At 39.3% G+C, this 12,621-nt stretch overlaps 1 protein-coding gene across 6 annotated transcripts in view; it reads right to left on the bottom strand.

The window, feature by feature from the left end:
- Nucleotides 1-12,621, bottom strand: part of CCP110 (centriolar coiled-coil protein 110) — a 425,941-nt gene that overhangs the window by 230,597 nt on the left and 182,723 nt on the right. For all 6 annotated transcript variants that reach the window (XM_069210241.1, XM_069210243.1, XM_069210242.1 and 3 more), the window contains one exon: nt 1,247-2,906. In XM_069210241.1, coding sequence (XP_069066342.1) covers nt 1,247-2,906 — 1,660 coding nt within the window. The remainder of the gene's footprint in view (nt 1-1,246; nt 2,907-12,621) is intronic.

Genomic DNA, 12,621 nt, shown 5'->3' with positions numbered 1-12,621 from the left:
TCCCCCTATCCTACAAGAACAAAGAAAAGGGATCTCTTAGCGGTCTTAAAATTGGCAACATGATGTCTTGGATATAATTTGCATATCAATGAAAACATGATTTTAGTATCAAATGACCGAGGTATCATTATACTAAACTAAAAGCTAGGAAAGGGGCAGGGAGGCATGTGTAATTAAAAAAATTTAGACATTCTCCACACGTGCTCTCCTTTTCATCTAGCACGTTGGGTCTGTCAATCTCTAGACTTCAGTAAGTCTTGGCGACATGAGATGTCAGAGAGAAACAAAACTGGAAACCATTGGGAAAATATAGTATGGAGAGAGCGAGCTGTGGCTCAGAGTTAAAGGAGAGCTAATACATTTCCAAGAAAACCAGACACTGTAAATATAGCATTTTATATGCTTTTATCTAGAAAACTTCCACTTCCACATACATGAGTTGGATATAGGAGGACATTAAGGACCTGTATACTCTGAAATGCAAGACTGAATGTGTATTGTGAGAACACATTTGGTCATATTGATGCTGCCTTGTAAACTGTCACTCCTAGAAACACAAAATGTGTAGTTTTTGGAGCACAGTAGCAACTTTATTATCAAAACAGTAAACTGACATGTTATTATCCACAACTGATCTAGAAAGGGCAGAACCTTCCTTGTACAGAAACAGATGTATATGTCACAACGTATAAACATGATAAACTCACAACCCTATCTAATGATGAGACGTTGGGGCTAAGAGGTATTACCACATAAATGAAAGTGGGATTCAACTGCAATACCACTCACACTCCACCATGGGGTCCAGTGCGACAGTTTACAGAAACTATGGCAACTCAATACATTTAGAATGATGACAATTTGGAGCAACCGTGACATGTCTTTGGAGGTTAAAGAGCAGTGAAAAAGAGGATGGAGAGCAGAGAAGTTAAACAGAGATGTATTCATCTTAAGAATTGTTGGGATTGAGCCACCATTCTGTTTGTAGAGCTTGTGGCATAGGTAGTAGAGAACAAAGATTTGAGGAGACAAACACAAAGATAAAAAGTGTTATATATAAAATTACAATTTTGCATTTCATGATGTTGTTAAAGAGCTGGAGTCCTGTAGAGAGAGGAATTGTATAGCACTGCCACTATGAAGCAAGGCCCCATAGAAGCATAACACCATTCAAAAGTACTGAAGGGAATTTGTCATTTCAATACAATGTTACATGAAATAGAGATTTTGTTTTAAATTCTCATACCTATGCATTCATGGTTTGGTATGTCACTCTTGTTACTGTAGCCGGATCCTAAGCGAGAATGGCTTTTCAGGTTATGCTGCAATCGCTTCCCGTGCTCAGATGTCCTGACCATTACAGCAGCTAAGGGATTGTTCTCTTTGCAAGCACTGTCCATGTCCAAATCCAATCTGCGCTTCACCCGGTTTTCAAAACTGTTGTCTAAAAATTGTTCATTTAAATTTGGTGTGTCCATGGCCTGTTGTGAAACTTTGTCTTGCAGTAGCATCGGGGAAGGAGTATCAACATCATAGGACTTATTAAGTTCCATTGGTGATGCACGCTTGCTTTTTTCAGTTAAACTATTTGGCTTGAAACCATCTACTGGTAGGTTCATTGATTCTGGAGAATTAAGGTTGGCAGGTGGCCCATACGATTTTGAAGCCACGTTGGATGTTTGGTCTCTTACTTGTGACTCTGCAACTAATGTAGTCGTGTCGTTTGAGGGAGAGTCAGAAACACCATTTTCAAGCACGTTTAAAATCTGTGGACACAAGAGATTTTGCTTGCCTAAACTAGATACTTCAAGAGTCTCAGATGTACATTTTTCGAGCAATTGGCCTTTAACACAAACTCCAGTTTCATCAATTGCAAAATTTGACAAGGGATCACAAATGTTGATATTTTTTATACTTTCTGGCAAATCATGTCCCATTGCTTTACTCTTATCCACTGGGCTTAAATCACACGCATTTACAGGGTAATTTATTACTATGTGGCCCACTGAGGATGTCCTGGGGCGTCTTCTGTGCATTTTGGGACTCAGACTTGGCTCTGGACTGGGTAATTTGGCATAAGACCCAGTAAGGCATTTGACAATGGTACTTTCATAATCAACTGTGAAGTTGCTTTTCAGTTCTTCATCTGATTCCGTATCAACAGATGATGGTGTTCTAGATCTGGCAGGGATGTCTGCTTTAGAATAACTAGATAAGCCCACAGTGTTTATGCTATTCATCTGTGTAGGAGCACCTTGGAGAAGAATATTCGATTTATTTAAGCTGGGTTTATCAAGAGCCACAGGGCTGCAGCTCCTGCTCCGATGTACAAATCTAACCTTTTCTTTCAAGGAGTCGCTTATTTTAATTGCATCAGTTTCTTTGTCTGAATGACTCTCATTAACACTTCCACTAGAACTGCATCTCATGCTGTGCCTGGTTTGCTCTCGCTCAATGCATTCACGAGACTTTTTCAGAAGGTTCTGCAGACTCATTAAATAAGGATCGGGAGATTCCTTAAGAGCTCGTGGAGCATCAGACTCTTCTTTTGTGGCTGAAATAACACTCATCTGTGGCATAAGTTGTGCTTTATTGTAATTTACAATATGGTTATGTGCTCTGTCATCCGACTGGGTAGCTTCTGGGCTGCCCATTTTATTTGGAGAGGTACTGTCCTCAGTACTTGCCACAGACCCTTTATCCGTTGATTTCAGGTCCATGTTAGTGCCTAGTGAAAGATCCTTCAATGTCGATTCCAGCTTAGCTGATCCAGAATGTGCAGTGAAGGCTAGTGGGCCGACTAGGCTTGGTAATATTGCAAAACCATTCACAGATCTGGATTCAGAAGTCTCGGTACGTTCTGCCCCTTCTACATTCACATCACTCACAGAAGGGGCCTTTCTCACCTAGGGAAAGGAGAAATATTGTACAATCAATTAGTGAACAAAATGTTACAAATTTAAAATAAAAGATAATGAAACATACGTTTAGAATAAGGTAAGATCTAGCAAAGTGAATCCCTCCAAATAAGTTAACCTCTCATTCTGATTATGCAGCGAGAATCCGTTTCAATGCACTTAGGCCCTCATTAAGATGACAGCAGGATACCAGTGTTTCTGCCTGCCGGCCCGGCAGGAAGCAGGGCCTTTACATTGGCGCCAGCTCCAAATGGAGCCAGCGCCAATGTGGCAGTGCGGCGGGTGCAGCAGTGCCCGTTGCGCATCTCACTGTCTGTAATTCAGGCAGTGAAATGCATGACTGGGCTGTGCATGGGGGCCCCTGCACTGTCCATGCTATATATTTGGGCAGTGCAGGGCCCCCATGGGGACCCAGAGTCACCCATTCCGCCAGCCTTTTCCTGGGTCTCAATCTACAGGGCAGCATTGCTTGCAGCACTACCCTGTCAGATCTGAAATGCCGCCACCGCAAGGCTGCCTGGCAGCGGGAGCCTGGTTGTGGCAGCGTTTTCCACTGTGGCGTTTCTGCCACGGTCATAATAGGGCGGGCATTCCGCCCGCCACCATGAGTCTGGCGGGCCATGGACCATCAGATTCATAATGAGGGCCTTTGTGACGAAATAAGCAGATGTTTATCCTTGATGTAAATAAGTGAAAGGTGTTGGGCATTGCTCTGAAATATTCACTTTTTGAATGTCTGACAGAAAAGTAATTTGCTTTCACTAGAATTCACAGGCATTCTCACCTTTCATGTTTCTAGACCACTGCACATTATTCCAACAGGACAGCAGTGTTAAGCAACACCCAAGAAAAATTCACGGTTTTTAGAGTTTCTATCAAAGAATAATACTAGTTATCTGGGAACTTTAAAATCAGTCATACTTAAGACTGAAATGCAACTGGCCATTTCAATTTCACTGTTCATCTGCAACTATATTTGCACATTTGTTGGCCTTTCATTGTATTTCTCTGGTTTTCGCTTTTTTTTCCCTTTAACAGCAGGCACCTGATTTTCAACACAATTGTGTGTCAAGCCCTACATTTTATCCAGCCATTAACTCCCGCACTTGTCTCACTCCAGTACTTTAACTTACCCATGCTTTTCCCCGCCAAAGGCGTTCAAAGGCAAAAACGGCACTGTACATTTCTTAGTGGCTATAACTTGGCCATCTCACACCAGGAAAGCACTGATGATCAAAGGTTTCTGTGGCAACAGGTGACAACTGTACACTCATGTTCTGTGAACTGGTAGTGGGAGGATAGCTCTGGCTAGAGAGCAGTTAACTTCTAACACACTAGCACAATAGACGTCCAGTTTTCTAGTGTTCAATGTCAATCAACTGATGAGATGTACTTCAAAAAGCTAGAAAACAATCTACAGACTTAATTAACAGAGTTCAGTCAAAGCCTGGGAGAAAGAATGTCTTCATTATGCAACCTCAGGACAAATAGTACTCTTGTATCACAAGTTTAAAGCAGAGTCTTTATCTACAGGAAGTTTATGCATCAGAGCTACAGCAGCTTCTGACATTAACCAGCCGATTCAAAACGCTGTCGACTGCAGCACAGATTTACTGCTGTCTTTTTGAAACACAGGTGACTGATGAACAGAAGAATTTGCTCACACTCATGACAGGGTGAGGCTGTGTGAATGACACTATGGAGGGAATACAGCGGCTATGTGCGTAGCTGTGCATCTTAAATCGAGACCCATGCAAATTCATATTAATGTATGATTTTGTAAGCTTTAACTTGTCAAAGTATTGAGAGAAAGAAACCAATACCGCACAACTCCCCCATCTCTCCTATTCATCCTTCATTCCGATCATACACGCCCTTTATAACTATCCCTATTTTACTGGATCAGCCCAAAGGCCAACTTAAATGTTATCACTAGCAGTTGAGGCTTGAGTCCAATACGCCTGCATTCACATACACAGTGACGAAGTCACCTATTAACATTTCATTTAAACAGAGGGTGAAAAATCCGGAGAAAGTCTTTGACAAATTCTAACATATGCTTCTCTAACCCAACCCTCTGCACTGGACTGATTAAAAATGTCACACCATTTGCAAGAATCATAGATTATGGATTCACTGTTTCTGTTTATGTCCGAGTTCCATCCAGGAATCACACTGTTTCAATCTCTTTGTTTCTTACGCACCCAAAACATTAGATCATAAAGCCCTCACTGCAGCACAGAGGTCTAAAGCCAGGTTTATCTCTATTTTTGGATAAGATGATTCTTGAAAAGACTTGTGTAAAATATAGTTCTGTTTTTATAAAAAATGCTTTGTACATTATTCATTTTTTGCCCCAACCTTGCATAAATGTCTGGAACACAGAGCCTCATGTACAATGGTGTTTTGCGCTGGCAACACATGAGGCACTTAAAAACAACAGGCTGGTGACCGCAATGAACCTTTTCAAAATGTATAAAAGCCATTTTACGAGCTGAAAAAGTCTTTCCAACTCAAAGGGACTTTTGGGATCCTTTAAAAATTGCAACTAGGAGGGGTATGCAAAAGAGACCCCTGCTATTTGTAAGTCGCAATGGGATGTATCACTTATTTTTTACCCCCATTTGCGGTGTCTACTCATTTGTCAGTCAATCGGGCTATAAAAAAGGGCAGCCACTGACTTCAGTCAAAAGTGGAGGGTGAGCACCTTACCTCTTACAAGACTACTACCTACACCAAACTGAGGCCGAGTTGTTTGGAAACCAGTGCATACAAGAATGATTCAACTGTGAACCTTGAGAAGTGTGTATGTTTTGAGCCCAACAGAAGCAAGTATTGTTGATTTTTGGAGATAAACATCTTTCGACTGTTTCAAGCTATAAATACCCAGGGCTCAAACTTGACCACGATTTGGATTGGGGTCCTGTGTCTCAGGAGAAGAAATGTACTGTGAGAACTACTGCTGAGGGTTAGGCAAGCTTCATCTGTAAGATTAGCAGTTTCTTACTGCTGGCACTGAAGAAGACTGAGATACTTCCAATCTAATATATAGTCACACTTGTATGGTTCTATTATGGCAGACATGATCTAGACACAATTGAGGGTCGACTGTGGAAGCAGGCTGTTGTCCTACATAATTCAGCTATGTATGGGGCAGTCAGCTTGGAGCATGATCTGAATTAGACCGGGGTGCTTGCTTTGGTAGCAGCTTTGAATTGATACTATCAGTTTTCCTTAGCTACGACTGACACTGTATTAAAGCTCAAAGGATGCGCAACATAGGTTTGCCAGATCAGAGTTCTATAGAACTTTTAAGCTTAATAATGCCTTGAAAGGTCTAGTAATTGGGGGCTTGAGTGTCATCTTTTGTCATATTGCCAGCTTAAGGGTCTGGTGGGCACATGATCTGGTAAATATTCCAAGTCTGTGGACCTAGACTACAAAATGGGTACCCTTTCAAAACATGGTGTTGGTTATAAACCACGCCACATTCAACACCAGATCAGGTGAAGGCAATTACAGGACAAAAAGTAAACCTAAATGATGGTTTAATTGGGAGCACTGCAGTTTAAGAACTCTTTGGAACATACGAGACACACCTCGATACCTATGGATGGCAACTGTGTATGGGTTTAAAAGAGACATGGTACAGCACAATTCAGTTGAGTGTCTTATGTTCAGGGTGCTCTTTGCCTTCATTACATCATTGTTTCGCAACTGGGGCCGAATTACTTCTTCCGAATGACAACTGAGAAATCTTATTTCGTGTTTTATTCAATCAAGAAATTCGTCAAGAATGCAATGCAATGGGCAATTGTTTGATTTTAAAAAGTGCATGCCCTGGTCTCCAATTTTCCAAATCTGAATTAATTAAAATGTGGGATTAGTATAAGAACACCCCAATAGCAACCTATATACAAGAATGATTACACACTTAATTCCACTAATAATAATGCACACCCTGTAAACCAAATGATCTCTAGGCGCAAAGACAATTCGATTTATAAAAGATAACATAGGATATATATAAATACACACATACATTTATATACACCTACTGCCGGCTGCCAGTAGGTGGTTATAGTTAGGATCTGGTTTCCATTGAGAAAGCGTTTTTTTAATTGCCTATATCTTTGGCGCCAGCTGATGAATCTTCATCGAATTGTTTTGGAAAATGTTGTGCTCACTTCAGCTGATGCCTGGAAGGTATTGGGATGATCGGTCAAACAGGGGCTGAGGAAAATGGGGTCCCAGAATGTGTTTTCCCTATGTTAATTTCCATAGGGATTTTGAACACTTCTTCTGCCCGGACGATGGACGGATTTACACCAGATCTAACAGAAAGTTAGCTCTTGGTCCAGAAAGTGCCCTATTTTTTAATCAGCCGATCCGCTGAATCGAGAAACCTCCTTGGATCCTGTGGAAAAGCAAGGCCCTGATTGGCTGGCTGCAACCTGACAAATATTAACGTGTGCGTTAAAAACCACATAGAAATTCACTGAAAAAAAGCATAGGTTACAGTAATATTCTAGTTAGGTTAACTTTTTTTCCCATACAAAATCATAGAAATTCAGCAGTTATAGTTATACTTATCTGAAGAAACTATAACTCCTGCCAGATTGCAACTTTTGGCAACGAGTCATAGTTTAATGTAAGTATACCTACAACTGCTGAATTTCTAAAGCTTTGTATGGATAAAATGTTAACCTAATTGTAACGATCTGTAACCTTTGTTTACTTCAGTGAAGAAAAAAAAATTAGATATATATATATATATATATATATATATATATATATATATATATATATATATATATATAGATTAACAATAGATAACTGACTTTTTAAAAACTTGCACAACACAGAAAATTTTCCAGTGCTAGTCAATTATGTGCGATTTCTCTTGCTCTTTTAGCAGGGCATATGCAAATAATTTAATATTAAAGCAAAGGAAAAAAGGGCTTTGAAGAAAATTACCTAATCAGATAACACACTATGCTGAATGTTAGACGATTGTACAAAGTACAGAAATCAGACTGTTGTACCAATTTTAAGAAAGCTGGATGTATGCCACAGCCAGCGATGAAACTAAATTAAGTGAAAACAGTAACTTGGTCATCATGGCTTCACCCCTATTGTTGTTCTAGAGAAAAGAAGCAAGCACAATAGAATCAGGGATGAGGTCTGATCTTCATGCACTGGCTAAAGTTCCCCAACTTAACTGCTGTGCGTTGGCAGTTTTGTTTCTGGGATGTAAAGTCTCTGTGCTAGAGAAGAAATGCTTTGTTTCACGGTCTTCTGTAGAAGTCAAAGAACTCTGCAAGATCTTCAGTATGCAAAGATATAAAACGCAGGCTATAAGAATGGATGCCATAGCTGGGTATACTATGGACAGTCTCTTCCACCAATCATCAACATTTTTATTAAACTTTTATTATGTTTACTCCGTGTCATCAGTAATGCCATATGCCAGGACAGTTTTCCTTCTGTAAGCGCTTGTATTTTAGAACTTCATCTCGCAAGGTTCAAATAAAGTCAACTACGATAACTAGAACTACAAGCCCATGCACAGACATGTTCTTTATGACAGAGCTATCAAGTGACCTTAACAATTTCCAAATTTCTCTCTCCATCTATTAAAGTACGTTGTTTTGTACTGCGCAATGTTAACACTTTTGTATTAAATTAAATAACATCAACATTTCTTTTAAATGCTGATTTAAGTTATGTCTTAGAGGGAAAGATTCTGATCTATGAGACCCTGAGATGCAGTTTTTTTTTTTTTTTTTTAAGAGTCTTGTGGGCTTAAAGCCAATGACCTCCACTGGCTTCAATAAAATAGTAGTCTTAAATGCATGGACATCACCCCAGCATGATTAGGCTAGTGTGCATATAACGTCTGCGGTAGCGGTTTTTCCTGAAATCAGCAGCAGCTGAATGCCACACTATGGGATATTGATAATTTAGTAATCAGGCAAGGTGAGACAGCTTCACTAGTCGAATAAGTCACACTAAAAACGGGGCTTCTTTGTGACAAGACAGCTCATTATAATACAAATTGTACTAAACTACACATCCCTAAATTAGCTAACACAGCCCCAGTCTGACACCCCTGCACCTGATTTACAAGAGCACTGGGACAACTATTACGAGATTAGTTGTGTCATAAGGTTTTGAAACAGCCTGTTATTTTAAAATCAGAACGCTGCATACTGATAAGCTGCAATTCTGTTCAATAAATATCAGAAGTACAGAGAACCAGTTTTGTCACTCCTGCGGTCTGTCACAAAAAAACCAGTGTTACAAACATTTTGTTATGAATTAAATGCGCTGCAAGACCCGCTTTTTCATACAATTAAACGAAATGTAATATTTTAAATATTGACTCAACATAAAAATGAGGAATTAAATAATAGATCGGTGAGTCATACTGTTTCAATTTATTTTAGCTGATTTATTTTTATAGATTTATGCAAAACCAATACTAATCCAGAAGCAAAAATATTTCTATGCAATACGAACAAACAAAATGGATAGACTAGTTGAAAGGGGGGGCTAAGAGCAAAAAGGAGAATAGATGAAACTGGGAGAGAAATAAGAGAAGAGAGGGCAGTGGGTTAGACAAATTCACTAACTTAATGTGAAAATAATGTAAAAGAACTGATGAGTTGCCATGCGAAGTGCTCTGTATTTCCAATTGAGTATTGGCTTCATCCTTTAAAGTATGATGTCCAAAGACATGCCAGAAAAGTTATCTGTTGTGGCAAAAATGCAACATCCAAACCACTACTTTGTGCAGTGCTTTTGGCTCGCACACCAAGAGCACTTTGCAGTGTAGTGGATCTTTAGTGACCTTTATGAGCAAATCTGATTTAACAGCGAATTTGGGGGAAGTCCCAAAATATGGCATGTGCCCCGGGAAAAAGAAATATTCCAAGGCTGTTGATTGGCAGTCATTCGCTGACTAGCATTAATAGTTTTGCATATCTGGGTATACACTTTTCGACTCTTCTTGTACCTTGCAATCACAGATAGAAAAATACAGCCTCAAGCTGATTAAGGCAGCAAGAGCGACATTTAATCTCCTGCAGCCTGTGGGCAGGACCACACTTATCCCTCTGCTCGCTATTCACAAGTCACAATGTTTCCCTGCAGCTGGGTATGCAGCCGGGACCTGGGGGTACTCCAAATTCATTTCACTTCAGGCAGAAAAAAACCACTTGTGTAAGTGGCTTCTTTCTTAGGGCCCCAACCCTGCCAGCCCACACTGGGTCATCCATTCAGAATTAAGGTTACATTATATAACTGTACAAGTGAAGCTGGCTCCTTTGTTATTATGGGTGATGATCTACCTAATTAGGAAGTCTTACACTCTAAAAGGGTTTGAGGAGCCCCTGGATGGGGGGGGGGGTGTTAAGCTTAAGAGCTGAGTATACTCAAATCAAGAGTCTAGATATGGAATCTACTAAAAGTTCCATACGTACTACATTTGTCAGGAATGGGTGATTATATGCTTTATTTAAATTTAGCTTTGACTATGTGATAAGGGTCACTTTTGTTCTGTTTAAGTGCAGGTACAGTGTGGCGTCTCCTCTGTTTCTTGGAAGGACAGAGGCCTTTTTGCTGTACCATAATGGTTTGTCCATGTGACAGGACATCTGTACAATCACTGTTACTTTATATTTGTTTAGATAAATATTTTGAATAGCCTTTTAATCACTTTTTTAAACTAATCTGAAGGCTTCTAGTATTTATAAAAGTGCACAGTCTCAATGTCTTAGTTGCTCAGCTAAGGATATCTTATTTTTTAGAATCGAGATTGTCTTAACGTATATAGTGCATGGCAAACACTATGCACTTCTTAGAAGGACTACTTGTATAATTTGTACTAATGGTATGCACTTTAATCCTATCAATTTGCAAATGCCTCAGAAATATGTTTTAAGCTCTTTTTATTGTTCGTATGTTTTTTATGATTTTTATTTAAAACCAAATAAAGGATTTTTGACTGGACAACTATTTTGCACTACTCACTGAAATGGAGTGGGCCAGTTTACCAGAATGTTGGTATAAGATGCAACGATTTAAGATGCATAAAACTCATTATAGTGTCAGTAGTGTTCTTGTTAAGGTGCTGGAAGGAATCTCACCTGTTGATCCATTCACAACAAGGCTTTTTTTTGGTTCACCTAATCTTGGGTTTCTGAAAGGCTCTAGACTCCACCAGGGTAACAGCTCAGTTGGAGCAGAGTGTTGTTGGCATGTATATCGTTGGAAACTGATTACAGTGAGTGTGGCAAAGAAACTGAAAAAAGAACTGATCCTTCTGGACTCCTCCTGAAATGACTACAGAAAAATATTTTCATGGAAGAATTCAAGGGAATCTTGAGAATGATCGCGTTTTTATGAGAGAATGACCTTCCCTATGACACCCATTCATATCAGTCTTTGAAAACATATATGATGGTCTCAAACCAAGCTGTAAGGTCTACATGGAAGAGCAGAATTAGTTGAATTCAATTAAATACCACTAGAAGGTCTTTTCCCCGGTCCAACAGAGCCATTTGTGTAGGCAGGAGGAACAGCACACCAATTATTTTATGTGCAATAACTTATTAGGTATTTTGCAGTTGTTTGACTACAATGCTTGCCATAATCTTAAGAATGTAGTGTAAAATAAAAATAAGCATGTAATAGCAAGGCTATTAAAATCAGTCTTTATTATGGATTATAGTGCATCTTCGAAGTGAGTAGGGACTTGCATCGTGACGAAGGAGGCTTTGCCTACAAAATGTTGACTGTCATCAATCAATGCACTATTTCATCACAACAGGTTGGCAGGTGTGTTATATTTTTTAAAGCGCTGAATACCTTGCTATAATCTGTCACAGAGAAAGAACAAATGTCAAGTTTCCATTGAGGCAATTTTAGTTGGGTAACAGCGGAGTATATTGCTCAACTCCCTGGAGGTTTCATGAGCTAACATAGATTTGAGGTCTGGTCCGGATTTTAGTAGTCTGACTAATGACACTGTTTTACTTTAGATTTTCTAGATAAACTTGTATAAGTTTCTTCTACCTGAATATTGCCTTATGCTATCCTCTAGAACATAAACTTTTGATCTTCTTGACTTTCAGCTTTGCGCCATTTCTCTTCTGTACCAGAGCATTTCCTTAAGGGGAGAAAACACAAAGCAAACCACCAGTTATAGTATTTTTACTCTTGTATTTGGCCAGCTGGAGCGCACAAATATATATGGAAATCCCTCGAGAGTCCACACTGAAACAGAAACAAATCTTTCAAACTTTGTTGGTTCTCTGAGAAAAATTGTTTTTACTATCCATACCAACTTTACTCAAGGATACCACAGTCCTAATTATAACGATTCAGATGTGGAAATTACAGAATACGGTCTCCTTTTCACAGTGAATGTACAAAAGCTGTATAGAACCCCACATGCTGAGAATTTGGAAACAGTACAGCTATTAAGAGATCAGCCTGAATTTGACCACCCCAAGGAACCAAGATTTTCATTACTGAAAGTGATCCCATATCAGAGCCATTTTAACATGAATGACAGATATTATATATAAATGATTGGAACAAATATGGGCAAAACAACTTCTAAATATGTAAACATCTTTAGGTACTACTTTAAACGAGAGCACATTCTCCGAAATTAACCTTCAAAACACAAGTTGAA

This window comes from Pleurodeles waltl, chromosome 10 (genome assembly GCF_031143425.1).
Source record: "Pleurodeles waltl isolate 20211129_DDA chromosome 10, aPleWal1.hap1.20221129, whole genome shotgun sequence".
NCBI lineage: Eukaryota > Metazoa > Chordata > Amphibia > Caudata > Salamandridae > Pleurodeles > Pleurodeles waltl.
The sequence above is the reverse complement of the archived record's forward strand: the minus strand, read 5'-3'. Positions and strand labels throughout refer to the sequence as shown.